The sequence below is a fragment of the Microcaecilia unicolor genome, chromosome 5 (genome assembly GCF_901765095.1).
Source record: "Microcaecilia unicolor chromosome 5, aMicUni1.1, whole genome shotgun sequence".
NCBI lineage: Eukaryota > Metazoa > Chordata > Amphibia > Gymnophiona > Siphonopidae > Microcaecilia > Microcaecilia unicolor.
In genome coordinates, this window is record NC_044035.1 from 168,281,525 (window position 1) to 168,296,863 (window position 15,339).

Here is a 15,339-nt window from a genome sequence, read left to right on the forward strand (position 1 = left end):
AAGCGCATCAGGGCCCTGCTTCTGGAAGGGTTGCTACGCCAGTCTGCTTTGGGGTTGGGGGTGCTTGCGCCTTCCGTACCGTCTGCTGCAGTGGTATCTGGCCTGTCGCCTGTGGTGAGGTCCCCGACCTCGGTGCCGCCTGCCACCCAGGTCGACTCCCCTTCGACGTCAGTGGAGGAAGCTTCACCGGAGTCCAGGCGGGAGTCGACTTCTCGGCACCGCCATCGAGGACGTCGTTCCTCGGCGTAGAGGCAGGCTCAGTTTTGGACTGCTCTGAGAGATGTCTTGTCCAATACTGAAGATGAGCGTTCGTGGGAGGATCCAAGGTACTTTTCTTCTGATGAGTCCTATGGGATTCCTTCTGAACCTTCCCCTCCACCAGAAAGGAGACTTTCTCCACCGGAGAGTCTATCCTTTACCTCCTTTGTCCGGGAAATGGCTGCGGCTATTCCCTTCCCTATGAAGGTTGAGGATGAGCTCAGGGCTGAGATGCTCGAGGTCCTGGATTATCCTTCTCCACCTATAGAGGCTGCAACGGCTCCTTTGCATAATGTACTGAACAAAGTCCTTATGTGAAACTGGTCGTTCCCTCTGTCTAATCCCGTGATCCCGAAAAGGACTGAATCCCAATATCGGATCCACGGGGAGCCTGGATTGATGAAGTCTCAGCTACCTCACAATTCCATGGTGGTGGACTCCGCTCTCAAAAGAGCCAAGAATACTAGGGACTATGCCTCAGCGCCCCCAGGCAGAGAATCTAGAACCTTGTACTCTTTTGGGAGGAAGGTGTATCAGGCCACTATGTTCGCTGCCAAGATCCAAACATACCAGCTCTTCACGAGCATCCACTTGCGGAACTCGGTGAGGTAATTGTCTAGCTTGGTTGATGCACTCTCTCAAGAGCAAGCTGAGCCTTTTTGCCAGGTGGTTGGGCAGCAGAAGGCGTGTCAAAAATTCCTGGCCAGGGGTATGTTTGACACTTTTGACGTAGCATCCAGGATCACTGCTCGTGGTATAATGATGCGCAGACTCTCATGGCTGCGTGTCTCTGACCTGGATTATTCGGTCCAGCAGCAGATGGCGGATGTTCCTTGCTGGGGGGGATAACCTTTTTGGTGAGAAAGTAGAGGATCTGGTTGACCAGCTCAAGAAGCACAATGATGCTATGGATTCTCTCTCCCGCCGGGTGTCTTCTGCTACTACCTCCTCATCTAGGAGGCTTTTTGGAGGGAAGAGGAGTGCTCCATATTACTATGCTAGGTTGTAGGTACACTCCTGCTTCTCGGCAGCCTGTCCAGGCTCAGTCCCAGCGCGCTTGTTCTCATCAACAGTGTGTGCCTAAGGCCTCTGCGGCTCCCCAGCAAAAGCAAGGGACGGGCTTTTGACTCACTCCAGTTCAACATATCCTCAGTAAAAGTGTCCGTGCCGGATGACTTGTCAGTTGGGGGGAGGTTGATATTTTTTCACCAAAGGTGGCCTCTCATAACCTCCAACTGGTGGGTTCTTCAAATAGTCCGGTCAGGGTACACCCTCAATCTGGAATCCAAGCCTTCAATTGTCCATAGGGAGCTCATTCTTACAGTTCCCAGCACAAACAGGTACTTGCAGAGGAACTCTCCGCCCTTCTGAAGGTCCAAGTGGTCGAACCCGTTCCACCAGGGGAAGAAGGGCTGGGATTCTGTTCCAGGTATTTCCTTGTGCAAAAGAAAACTGGGGGTGGGGATGCATCCCATCCTAGACCTAAGGGCCCTGAACAAATTTCTTGTTCGAGAAAAGTTCAGGATGGTTTCCCTGGGCACCCTTCTTCCCATGATTCAGGAAAACGATTGGCTATGCTCTCTGGACTTAAAGGATGCTTACACACGCATCTCGATACTTCCAACTCACAGGAAGTATCGTCAGTTTCGGCTGGGAACACAGCACTTTCAGTACTGTGTACTGCCTTTTGGCCTGGTGTCTGCGCCCAGAGTGTTTACCAGATGCCTAACTGTAGTCGCAGCGTCGCTACGCAGACTGGGAGTTAATGTGTTTCCTTATCTTGACGATTGGCTGGTGAAGAATACCTCAAAGGAGGGTGCTCTAGAGTCCAAGTGAATGACAATTCGGGTGCTAGAGCTACTGGGGTTCGTCATAAATTATCCCAAGTCCCATCTCACCCCAGTCCAAGTATTGGAATTCATTGGAGCCCTATTGAATACTCAGACAGCTCGAGCTTATTTTCTCGAGTCAAGGGCGGACAATCTTCTGTCCGTGGTGTCCGTGGTTTGAGCGTCTCATGAGGTAACTGCTCTGCAGATGTTGAGACTTCTGGGGCACATGGCCTCCACAGTTCATGTCACGCCCATGGCACGTCTACATATGAGATCAGCTCAATGAACCCTAGCTTCCCAGTGGTTTCAAGCTGCGGGGGATCTAGAGGATGTCATCCAACTGTCCACCGACTTTCGGAATTCTCTCCACTAGTGTACGATTCGATTCAATTTGACCATGGGACAACCATTCCAAGTTCCTCAGCCACGAAAATTGCTGACGACGGATGCATCTCTCCTGGGGTTGGGAGCTCATGTAGATGGGCTCCACACTCAGGGAGCCTGGTGCTTTCAGGAAAGAGGTCTGCAGATCAACCTCCTGGAATTAAGAGCGATCTGGAACGCTCTAAAGGCTTTCAGAGATCGGCTGTCCAACCAAATCATTTTAATTCAGACAGACAATCAGGTTGCCATATATTACACCAACAAGCAGGGGGCACCGGATCTCGCCTTCTGTGTCAGGAAGCCATCCAGATGTGGCTTTGGGCTCACCGTCACGGCATGTTTCTCTAAGCCACTTATCTGGCAGGCTTAAACAACAGTCTGGCCAACAGGTTGAGCAGGATAATGCAACCTCACGAGTGGTCACTGAACAAGGGCGTAGTCCGCAAAATCTTCCGAGCGTGGGGCACCCCCTCGGTGGATCTTTTTGCCACTCAGATCAATCACAAGGTCCCTCAGTTCTGTTCCAGACTTCAGGCCCACGACAGACTAGCGTCAGATGCCTTTATCCTACATTGGGGACAGGCCTTCTGTATGCGTATCCTCCCATACTTCTAGTAGGGAAGACTTTGCTGAAACTCAAGCAAGACTGCGGAACCATGATCCTGATTGCACCCTTCTGGCTGCGTCAGATTTGGTTCCCTCTTCTTCTGAAGTTGTCCTCCGATGAACCGTGAAGATTGGAGTGTTTTCCAACCCTCATCACTCAGAACGAGGGGTCGCTTCTACATCCCAACCTCCAGTCTCTGGCTCTCACGGCCTGGATGTTGAGAGCTTAGAATTGGGTCTTTCAGAGGGTGTCTCCTGAGTCGTGCTTGCTTCCAGGAAAGATTCCACCAAGAGGTGTTACTCTTTCAAATGGAGGAGGCCCTAGATCCTCTTTCTTGTCCTGCACAGACCCTGCTTGAATACCTTCTACACTTGTCGGAGTCTGGTCTCAATACCAACTCCATAAGAGTTCACCTTAGTGCGATTAGTGCTTATCATCGCTGTGTAGAGGGTAAGCCTATCTCTGGACAGCCTTTAGTTGTTCGCTTCATGAGAGGTTTGCTTTTGTCAAAGACCCTGTCAAACCTCCATCAGTGTCATGGGATCTCAACATTGTTCTCACCCAGCTGATGAAAGCTCCTTTTGAGACACTGAATTCCTGCCATCTGAAGTACTTGACCTGGAAGGTCGTTTTCTTGGTGGCTGTTACTTCAGCTCGTAGAGTCAGTGAGCTTCAGGCCTTGGTAGTGCATGCACCTTATATCAAGTTCCATCACAACAGAGTAGTCCTCTGCACGCACCCTAAATTCCTGCCAAAGGTGGTGTCGGAGTTCCATCTGAACCAGTTAATTGTCTTGCCAACTTTCTTTCCCCGTCCTCATACACGCCCTGGTGAAAGCAGTTTGCACACCTTGGACTGCAAGAGAGCGTTGGCCTTTTACGTGGAGCGGACAAAGCCCTTTAGACAGTCCGCCCAGTTTGTTTCTTTTTATCCCAACAGGAGAGGAGTTGCTATCGGAAAACACACAATCTCCAATTGGCTAGCAGATTGTATTTCCTTCACTTTATGCCCAAGCTGGGTTGACTTTAGAAGGCCATGTTACGGCTCATAATGTTAGAGCCATGGCTGCATCAGTGGCTCACTTAAAGTCAGCCTCCATTGAGGAGATTTGCAAGGTTGCAGTGTGGTCATCAGTCCACACATTCACATCTCACTACTGCCTTCAGCAGGATACCCGACGCGACAGTCGGTTTGGGCAGTCGGTGCTGCAGAATCTGTTCGGGGTTTAGAATCCAACTCCACCCCCCTAGACCCATTTTTGTTCTGTTCCAGGCTGCACTCTCAGTTAGTTGTTTATGGTTTCAGGTCAACCTCTGTTATGTCCTCGCCGTTGCGAGGCCTAATTGACCAATGTTCATTGTTTTGAGTGAGCCTGGTTGCTAGGGATACCCCACATGTGAGAACAAACAGCCTGCTTGCCCTCGGAGAAAGCGAAGATACATACCTGTAGCAGGTATTCTCCGAGGACAGCAGGCTGATTGTTCTCACAAACCCGCCCACCTCCCCTTTGGAGTTCTTATTGTTTCTTTTTATGCTTTTGATTTAACTGAGGATCGCGTTCACGCGACGGGCAGGAAATCGGTCAGCGTGTGCGCCAGAAGACTCTGGCAAGATTTTTTTTATATTTTGCTTGCAAAATGACGGTTCTCGGGCCAATGCAGACGTCGACCCACATGTGAGAACAATCAGCCTGCTGTCCTTGGAGAATACCTGCTACAGGTATGTATCTGTGCTTTACAGACCTGGAGACCCTCCTGCACTCTATATGCATGAGTTGCTGGCCGAATCTCTCCCCCCCCTCCCCCCAGAGTTCTCGGCTTGCCAGTGTCTCCTCCTCCCCTCGACTTCCCACATTGTGGCCTCATTCCCTCCCCAGCATTTTTTCCTGCTTAGACCGGCAGTGGGGCTGCTACCTTTGAGCTCCCTGCTGTCCACTCTCTTCTCTCCTTCCCCCTTCCTGTAGTCCTTACTTGGTTTAGGAATCTGCTCCAACAGCGATTCTAGCAGACAGCCTTGTGTGTCATCAGGGGCATTTCCTCCTCTGATGCTTATACAGAAAGTTGTCACAGGTGGAAAGGCCCCTGATAAAATGCAAGGCTACCTGTTAAAATCACTGTTGGAAGCATGGAATTGATGCTTGTGTTTCTACCTTGTGTAAAGTACTGTTTAGTCCGTTAAGATTTATTTTTATTGTGTATGTAGCCTTGTAATCCGCTTAGTTGTAGGCAAAATAGAATTCTTTTAAATTAAATAAATATTCTATAACCGTGTGTGTAGATTTTTAGAATGCCCACTATCTGCCCGTGGTCACGCCCCCTTTTTATCAGCACGCATTAGAATTTATGTGCACCAGTTTACAGAATATGCCTAGTAAATTGTGCGTGTAACTTTTATTTAATGCTAATTAGTGTCAATTGCTTAAGTGGTAATTATCAGTGCTAATTGGCTTGTTAAGTAATTAAATTGCATGTGCAGATCCAGAAGACTGGATTTGCACATGCAATTTCGGTCACACTACCAGGGTATATGCATAAAAATGCAGTATTCATAAGTAATTGGATTCAGAAGTCAGTGAAACCCTTGTAACAGATTGGTGTGTTGCTTGCATGAAGCTTTGTTATGAAGGATGGTTCTACACTTCAAAGGCTAATTTCAGCTGCTTCTCCTGTTTTGATTCAAGCAAAACCATCAGTGGACCCTTCTGCTGCACAGCTCTGGACACTCTCAGCCACTGATATGAATGACGATGATGTGGTGAGTTTTCTGGTTTTGCTTCCAGTACCCATGATGCTAGAATGTGGTGAGTTTTCTGGTTTTGCTTCCAGTACCCATGATGCTAGAATGTCGGTGAAACCAGTAGTGTTTCATTTCCTTCTCCTTCAGGATCTTTTAGACTCGGATGAGCTTTTGGACTCTGAAGATTTAAAAAAGCCAGATCCCACTTCCTTACGAGCTCCTGGGTGTGGAACAGGAAGTGAGAAGAAACGGAAAGCCTGTAAGAACTGGTGAGTTATTTTGCTCTGTATTTTGATGACAGAGGCTAGACAGCACTGAAAATGTGCCTGGGCACAGCAAGGGAGGAAACGGGAAAGCCAGGGTTCCAATCCTGCGTCTGCCACTGATGCTGCTTGTGACCTTGAGCAGGTTATTTATCTTCCATTGCTTCAGGTACCCACTAGGATTGTAAGCTTTGAGCCAGGATCGTATTGTACCTGATTACTTATCATAGTTATGCACTGCGTATGCTCAGTAGCACTGTAAAAATAAAGATTATTATTGGAGCACGATAAAGAAATCCACACTCCCTCCAAGAATCCAATATGACTGCGGAGAAAATAAGTCAGACCTTCAGTTTATGGGATTCAAAAATGTTCAAGGGGAATCATTTCAGTGGTGTACAAAGATTCTCTGACCTTGCATAGTTTATAATTCTACTATGAACTGTGGTTGTTCCAAGAGTCTGGATTCCCCATGGACAAGCAGGCTTATAATTCTCACAAGTAGGTGACGCCCATCAGCATCGCCCGTCCGACATTTTACCATAGCTAAAAGAGCTTTGTGAAGCGCGAGCCATGCTTCACCTAGCATGCGTGAGTGCCTTTCTGCTCTTTGTGCAAACTCGGTCTCCTCAGTTCTTTTTATGTGTGAGGAAAAGGTGTTTTTTCTTGTCCTTATTCGCTCGGTCTAAGAGAGCTGTTTTTTGTGCCTTCCGGCAATTTTTTCCAACTTTATAATTCTACTCCTTTTATTGGAACCTTTTTTCCCTTCTTTTAATTTCTTTAGAATTCTTTTGCCCAGTTTATAAGGTTTTTTTATTGTTTTTTCATTGGGCCACTTTCAGGCCTTGGCTTTGGCTGGGTCTTCCCCTTTACTTTTTACCGTGCCTGGTCCCTTTTTCAGGCACCATCACATTGTTTAATTTAGCCAATGAAGTTGTTCCGTCCACGAAGATTCCCAGTAGCTTCAAGCGCTGAACCCGGTACAATCAGACTGTCTCGAGAAAGGACACCCATTCTTGGTGTCTGCAGTGTCTTGGGCCCAACCATAACCCTGCTAACTGTTCTCTGTCTACGCCTGTCTCCAAGCAGCTGAGTTCCCGATCCCGCGTCAACCCCAGCGGTTCTGCAACCTGTGCCTCAGCCGGCACCCCAGCTTTTCCTGATGTCAGCTCTCGATGAGCGCATCCCAGCCTTGCTGCCTGAGCTGCTGGATGGCCTTATGCAATGGTGTGCATTGGTATTGGAGGCGCTTGCACCTATCCTGCCTCCTGTTGCAGCCCCGCCTGGCCCTCAGCCTTTAGTGTGGCCTCCGGCGCCGTTTGCGGTCCCAGTGTTGACTGCCACCCAAGCCGGCACCCCTCGACATCGGTGGAGGAAGTTTCTCCATAGTTGAGGCAGGAGTCGATTTCTCAACGTCACTCTCGAAAACATGGTTCCTCGGTACTGAGGCAGGCACAGTCTCGGTAATCCCATAGGTAGATGCTGTCCAACACCGAAGAGGAGCGCTCATGGAATTCAGAGGAGGATCCCAGGTACTTTTCCTCAGATGAGTCTTATGGGATTCCCTCTGAACCCTTCCATCCACCTGAAAAGAGAAGGTCTCCTCCGGAGAGCCTTTCATTTCCATCTTTTGTAAAGGAAATGGCTGAGGCCATTCCATTTCCTTTGGAAGTGGAAGATGAGCCTGGGGCAAAGATGCTCAAGGTCCTGGACTATACATCTCCTAAGGAGGCTGTGACTGCACCTCTCCAGGAGGTATGCCAAGAAGTCCTCGTCAGGAACTGGAATCCCCTCTGTCGGTCCCTGTTATGCCCAAGAAGATTGACACCTAGTATTGGATACACGATGCACCTGGCTTTGATAGACCTCAATTGCCTCGCAATTCCATGGTGGTGGAATCCGCTCTCAAAAGAGCCAGGAATTCCATGGATTATGCCTCGGCGCCCCCAGGCAGAGAAGCTAGAACTCTGGATTCTTTTGGGAGGAAGATGTACCAGGCTTCAATGCTCATCTCCCGAATACAATCCTACCAGCTCTTCACAAGCTTCTACTTGCGAAACTCGGTGCGGCAGCTGTCAGACTTAGTTGCCGTGCTCACTCCAGAGCATGCTGTCAAGCAGCAGAAGTCGTGTCGAAAGTTCTTGGCCAGGGGCACTTATGACGATGTGGCATCCAAGATCTCTGCTCAAAGTATAGCAATGCCTAGACTGTAATGGCTGCATGTTTCTGACTTGGAACATTCTGTTCAGAAGCAGTTGGCTGATGCCCCTTGCCGAAGAGATAACGTTTTTGGACAGAAGGTTGAGGAGGTTGCTGACCAAATAAAGAAACACATTCATACAATCTCTTCTCTCTCCCGCTGGGCACCTTCTGATCAACCTCCTCAGCTAAGAGGACTTTTGGTAAGCCTAGGAGGAGTTCCTGTTACTATCCTAGGTGTAGGTACAACCCTTCGGCTCGCCAGCCTACTTAGGCTTGTCCCCAGCATGCTCATTCACGTCAACAGCATGCATCCAAGGCCTGTGCTGCTCCCTACTCAAAGGAAGAGATGAGCGTTTGACTGGCTCCAGCAGAGCATAGCTGCAGTAAAAGTGTACGTCCCAGACAACTTGCTGGTCTATGGTGAGGCTAAACTTTTTTCACCAAAGGTGGCCTCTTATAACCTCTGACCAGTGGGTTCTTCAAATAGTCCGTCTCGGAAACACCCTCAGTTGGCATTTCAGACTCCAAATTGCCCACCAAGAGCTCATTCATTCAACTTTCAACACAAGCAGGTACTTGCAGAGGAACTTGGCCCTTCTAAAGGCCCATGCGGTTGAACCCGTTCCACCAAGGAAAGAAGGGCAGGGATTCTATTCCAGGTACTTCCTTGTGCAGAAGAAAACAGGGGGGATGTGTCCCATCCTAGACTTAAGGGCTCTGAACAAATTTCTAGTCTGAGAAAAGTTCAGTATGGTTTCCCTGGGCACCGTTCTCCCATTGATTCAGAAAAATAATTCGCTATGCTCTCTGATGCATATACTCGCATCACGACACTTCCAGCCCACCGGAAGTATCTTTGATTTTGGCTGAGAACACATCACTTTCAGTACCACGTGTTGCCTTTTGCCCTCGCATCAGCTCCCAGGGTCTTCACCAAGTGCAGCATCACTACGCATATTGGGAGCCCATGTGTTCCCATATCTCGACGATTGGCTGATAAAGAACGCCTCTGAGGACGGTGCTCGGGAGTCTGTGCGAATTACTATTTGGGTGCTGGAGCTACTAAAGTTTGTTTTAAACTACCCCGTCCCATCTCTGTCCTATCCAGTGATTGGAGCTCATAGGAGCCCTGCTCGACACACACATGGTTTGAGCCTACCTCCCGGAGACAAGAACAGACAATCTTGTCTCGCTTGCATCCAAGGTTCGTACCTCTCAGCAGGTTTCAGCTCGGCAGAAGTTGAGATAGTTGGGCCACGTGGCTTCCACAATATCCGTTGCACCCATGAAACGTCTTCACATGAGATCAGCTCGATTGACCCTGGCTTCTCAGTCATATAGATAGCAGATATAAATTCTCAAAGCTGACATATTTCAGTTACTAAACTAAAAATAATCTTACCTTTGTTACGATTTTCTTTCTAATCATCTCTTTTCCTGTCTCTGGTTCTCCTTTCCTGTGCTACCAGCACAGTTCTGTGCTCTGAACTCTGTGTTTCTAGAGCCTTCTATCTATTCACAATTTTTTTCCCTCCTCCACTTCCTTTTTTCTTTCTCTTTTCTTTCTTTCTAAAATCTATCTGCTCTCTCTTTTCTCCCCTCCCCTCCCCTTGCCCTCATCTCCAGTTTCCCTTCACTCTCCCTTTCCTTGCCCTCCTCTCCAGTGGCACCATCTCTTCCCTCCCCTTTCCTTTGCTTCAGGGTCACCATTTCTTCCCTTCTCCCCCCCCCCCCCCCCCACCCTGCAGTCCACATCTCTCCTCTCTGCACCTTTCTGACCTCCCCTGTCCACATCTCTCCCTCTCTCCTTCTTTCTCCCTGTACCTCCAACCTTCAATGATTTAAGCAATGTGACCCGATCCTTAAACAATAAAAGGGCAGTTTTATAAACTAGGTGCTCGCATTTAAACATGTGTTATGCTCATAAATAATTGGAATAATGGCATGTATGTGCATAAATGCAAAAATTCTGCCTAAATGCTACTCTGCAAATACTTGCTTAACTTACATAGCAGAATACTGTAAATGATATATGTGTCTCTACAAACATAGGTGCCTAGCTGTGAGGTGTGTTGATACCGGGTTATGTTATTTGATGATAGAATCCAGATTCCCTTACAATATAGACTCCTGCACACCTGAATGGAGATGCTTGGTTATAGAATTGTTACTAAAGCATTTCTCACATTCTGTATCTAAGGAGAAGAAAGGCTTAGTAAATCAGATCCTAAAGAGTAATTCGTTTATCGTTTATTAATTTAATATACTGCCTGCCTTGCAAGCAAATCGATGTGGTTTACATATGCAATAATATTTATAAAAGATAAGACTTTTTAAAATAGGAAAGGACACACATACAAGAACATACATTCCTGTACCATAGTGTTATAACCAGTCATGTCACTCATACAAAGCAGAATTTACATCAGTCAATCTAAAAAAAAAAAAAAAACCATCTAACTGTAGAACACCTTGTAGGAGCCTCATGTGTAAAAGAAAGTAGGCACCTGTTTTTCTTTTATAGAGCACTAAGCGCCTAACATATTTAGGCTCAGGCCCTTTCTGCCAGCCGTAGAGCTGGTGTAAGTGCAGGTGCTCAGGTGTTTCAGCTACTTGTGTAACTTACAGTATTTCATAAGTTGTGTATGTAAACAGGAGCCCTGTCTGCCCCTCCCATGCTACACCTCCTGTCAGTGGCATTCCTAGGGGGGCTGACACCCGGGGCGGGACCCCCCCCCCCCCCGGTGCACGCCGCCGCTGGGGGGGGGGGGGGGGGGGGGGGGTGCCGCGCGCGCGCGCGCGCCTGTCCTCCGTTCGGTCCATGCTTCTTCTCTGCCCTGGTACAGGATGTAACCTGTTCCGGGGCAGAGAAGAAGCATGGAACGAACGGAGGACAGGCGCGCGCGGCACCCCCCCAGTGGCGTGTACCCGGGGCAGACAGCACCCACCGCCCCCCCCCCCCCTAGGAACGCCACTGCCTCCTGTAAATGTTTCCCTTGCATATATATACGCTGTGTAAGTTAAAGGGGTATTTGCAGAATAGCTCTTTGTCAGCATGCTGCCTTCTACATGCATTTATGTTAGTATTCTACGCATTTACACACACACGGGTAGATTCTGTATATTATGCCTAAACAATTCGGCGCCAAAACAATATGCCTAGGCGTATTCTATAAACCATGCTTAAATTTAAGAGCGGTTTATAGAATATGCCTAAATCTAGGAGTAGTTTATAGAATGTGCCCGACACCCGGTTTCTGCGACTGTATTTAGTCACAGCCATTTACACCAGTGAAAACCTGGTGTAAATGCTGACACCTAAATTACATGCAGAAAGAGCATATTCTATAACAGTGCACGTAAATGCTAGGAACGCCCCATGGCCACGCCCTCTTTTCAGATCCACATCTTAGAATGTACGCGTATCACTTTATAGAACAGACATTTGTGCATAAATTCTAATTAATATCAATTAGTGTCAATTGCTTAAGTTCAATTATCAGCGCTGATTAGCTTGTTAAGCTAATTAAGTTGCAATTCTCAAATCCAGAATATGATTGGCTTTGCACGCATAACTTGCATCACTATATAGAATCCGGGGGATAACTTGCACATAAATGTTAGTGACTGTTTTATAGAATTCCCCCCCCCCCCCCCCCCCCCCCCCAAAAAAAAAAAAACTCTTCAGTTGTATCAGAGTGACTTAATTGAGATTTGTTTTTATGGTAGTGTTTCATGTGGTTCCTGTTCTGTGTGTGACAGGATCCTGCAGTTCTAGTTATGTTACTATGGTAATGGATGAAGGAAACCATATAACAGTCCCTCACAGCTATGACAGGATTAAAGAAGAGAGCTAAAAGACAAGTTAAACACCATTGAGTTAAACTGTCTCTGATGATAGCTTCTGTCTTTATGTGCAGTACCTGCGGCCTGGCTGAGGAGCTGGAACAGGAAACGAGAGACACTACACAACAGAGCTCGGAGGCCAAATCTGCTTGTGGGAATGTAAGTACCTGATGCTTTTTCCCTGCTTAATAGGAGGGGAGGGTGCCAGAAGGGACCTACAGGGCAGATGCAAAATTTAAGCTACAGAAGTTGGTCTGAGGATCCCTGTGAAAATGTTCCTTATGTGCAAGCATTTATAGTATTGTTCATAGTATGGTACACAGGAGGTGTAGAAATGGGTGCATATTTCCTCTGCATTTTCTCTGATCTTGATAACCTACAAGTAGAGACCTACTGAATTTCGGTTTCGACTGAAAAGTTATTTTAATTTTTAGCCATGTTTTCAGTTTTGGCCAAAAAATGACCATGTGTATTCAGTGGAACCTGAAAATTTGTGATTTTTCTCATTTGTCTTCGCCCCCCTAGTCCTACCTTACAATCCCTGGTGATCTAGGGGTGTAATTGGAGCATCAGTTGGTTCCCAGTTACTCCTGCCCATTCCAGATCTACTCTCAAAATGGCTGTCACGACTGGGATGGGGCATCGCATCGTTTCTGCCCTTACTACACCACTAGACCACCAGGGATTATAAGGTAGGCTAGGGGTCGCTGCTCTTTGTATTCTTCCCCCCCCCCCCCCCCCCCTACTGAGAATGCAAGTAATGCAGTTATGATCTTGCACAATATAGTAAATAAATTCCTGCTAAAATTTTGTATCAAAAACATTTATTTGGAGCACTCTAAATTTGTAATTGGGGATGATAAACTCCTTAGGAATTAGGGTTTCTGTGGAGTTATAGTGTCAGCTGTCACTCTGAGTGTGGTGCAGAGTCGCCACTGTAAAGACACTGTGGCTTTTAGTTTTGGTTTTCATTAGCTGCAGTCCGTGTGTGGAGGCTATTTTGCTTGGAGGTAAATTAGTCTTTCACTATTTAAATTATTATATTCTGGTTTGGATACCGTGGGTTTAGCAAAGGGATACAGATGGCAAGCTCTGACAATTCCCAGAGGCCCTCACTGGTTCATATTGACACAACCAAACTTGAACTTTTGGTTTCAGTGTCCGCTGAAACCAGGTGATGAGTTTCGGCTACAGTTTGGTCTTGGCCAAAAGCTTTCAGACTATTTTGGCAGCGGTTTTGGCTGAAACAGAAAATGCAGTTTTGGCTGGCCACTATCTGCAAGTTATTGTAGTTACCAGTATTTTTCTTCATCTGGGGAAAGGATGGGATAACATTCTCTCATTTGTTTATTGGGCTTAAATTTTCAAAAGTAATTCATACAGCAACTGCTTGTGTACTTACCAATACAGCATTTATTAGTATAAGGCTAAGAGTGTAATAAGAACAGCAAACAAATTTCAAGTTTAATCAGTGCTTGACATGCTGCTCTTTGGTTATTAAATTTAACTAGCAACAGTGAAAAGGATGTTGGTGATATCCAGCATGGTATATTTTTTTTGTCACAGTGCTGTCCCATCCCCAGTCAGGTTGGCATGCAGTTGTGGCCCCTCATTTATCACTCCAGATTGCCAAGGAAGTTCAGCATTTATCTAATGCTCATATTGCCTAATGTAATTGAAAAATGCGTATCTGGTGTTGCATGGCATATCAACACAAAACTGTGGAGTAAATTATGCCACCCCTTTTCCTGCAAGAGGAAAGAAGTTCAAGGCTTTAATGTTTTGACCTCTTGAGAACAAAAGACATAACTTCAGGCTGTCCAGGAAGAAGAGGTACAAATGGTTCTGAGGGTGGAGGTCAAAGGAATTTTGGTTTCAGCTTCAATGCTAAAACCAGCCTGAAATTCCTATTTGACTATGCTTCAGTCGCAGCCAAAAATGCCAGTCCTTTTTTTGGATCAAATGGAAACTCCCTACCTCCACTCCTAGGTCATCCCCGGGCCTACCTGAGGAGCCCTTGTGGTCTAGTGGCCTAACCAGAGCAAGAGCAATTCACAGTTGCTCCTACCCCTGCTGTCTGCCTCCAAAATGGCTGCTGAAACAGTCAGTGGCAGTCTCGCAAGACTGCCACTGTAGATTGCGGCAGCCATTTTGAGATAAGCAGGAGTAATTCAGTGTTTCTCTTGGCAGCCATTTTGCCATTGGAGACGGCAGGAGTGATTGTGGATCGCGCCTGCCCCAGTTAGACCACTAGACCATCAGTAGGCCTGAGGGGGGAGGGAGATTGTGTTTTGGGGTGGCATTGGCGGTTAAAGGGGGGGGGAGGGGTGAGACGGAGCCTGGCCAGTGTTGACTTTGGTTTTGGCCACAGATTGTTTCAGCTGAAACCGAAAAGCCTGGTTTCAGTTGGTCTATATATGAGGTCAGGTGACTGAGGGGATATTGAATTTTTTTCTGGATTGTGACAGCTCAGGTATAAATAGTAGATGCATAAAGATAAATTCTCACATTGTACAATAACAGACCCTAATGTTTGTGAGGATGACGTGTCTCTTTATTTGTTCAGTCTTGCATGGGCACTCTTCTGCCACTGCCTCTTTGGAACTTTGGTAACTTGCTCCAAGGCCGCCTGTGCAATGAGTAACAGGTCATGCTTAGTACTCGTCTCCTGTCATAAGTTACCTCTGTTAGACTTGGCTGGTGTGGTATAACTGTGACAGGGTTGTGGTGGTATTTACTTATCTATTTATATTTAGTGTTGATCTCTCTCTCTCTCACACACACACACACACACACACAAGGTATCTTTAACAGATATCGCCACAACAGGGAAGATAAGGCATCCAGGTGTCTTTAAATAAAAAGCAGACAGATTTTCGAAATTGCAGATTACCACTTTTAACTGCTGAGCAAGTTGTAAATAGGAACTACAAACATTGTTTGAAATGTCTGTATACAAATGCCAGAAGCCTAAGAAGTAAGATGAGAGAGAATATATTGCACTAAATGAAAAGATAGATATACTAGGTGTCTCTGAGACCTGGTGGAAGGAAGATAACCAATGGGACAGTCATACCAAGGCATGATTTATATTGCAGTGGAGTGGTAGCATTATACATTAAGGAGGACCTTGTATCAAATAGACTAAAAATTCTGCAGGATACAAAACACATCTTGGAATCCCTATGGATAGAAATTCCATGTGTAAAGA

The 15,339-nt window shown here is 46.8% G+C and overlaps 1 protein-coding gene across 2 annotated transcripts in view; it reads left to right on the forward strand.

The window, feature by feature from the left end:
• The window catches only part of CIAPIN1 (cytokine induced apoptosis inhibitor 1), a 68,754-nt gene that overhangs the window by 50,461 nt on the left and 2,954 nt on the right, over positions 1-15,339 (forward strand). For both annotated transcript variants that reach the window (XM_030203575.1, XM_030203574.1), the window contains exons 6-8: positions 5,762-5,835; positions 5,965-6,086; positions 12,203-12,287. In XM_030203575.1, coding sequence (XP_030059435.1) covers positions 5,762-5,835; positions 5,965-6,086; positions 12,203-12,287 — 281 coding nt within the window. The remainder of the gene's footprint in view (positions 1-5,761; positions 5,836-5,964; positions 6,087-12,202; positions 12,288-15,339) is intronic.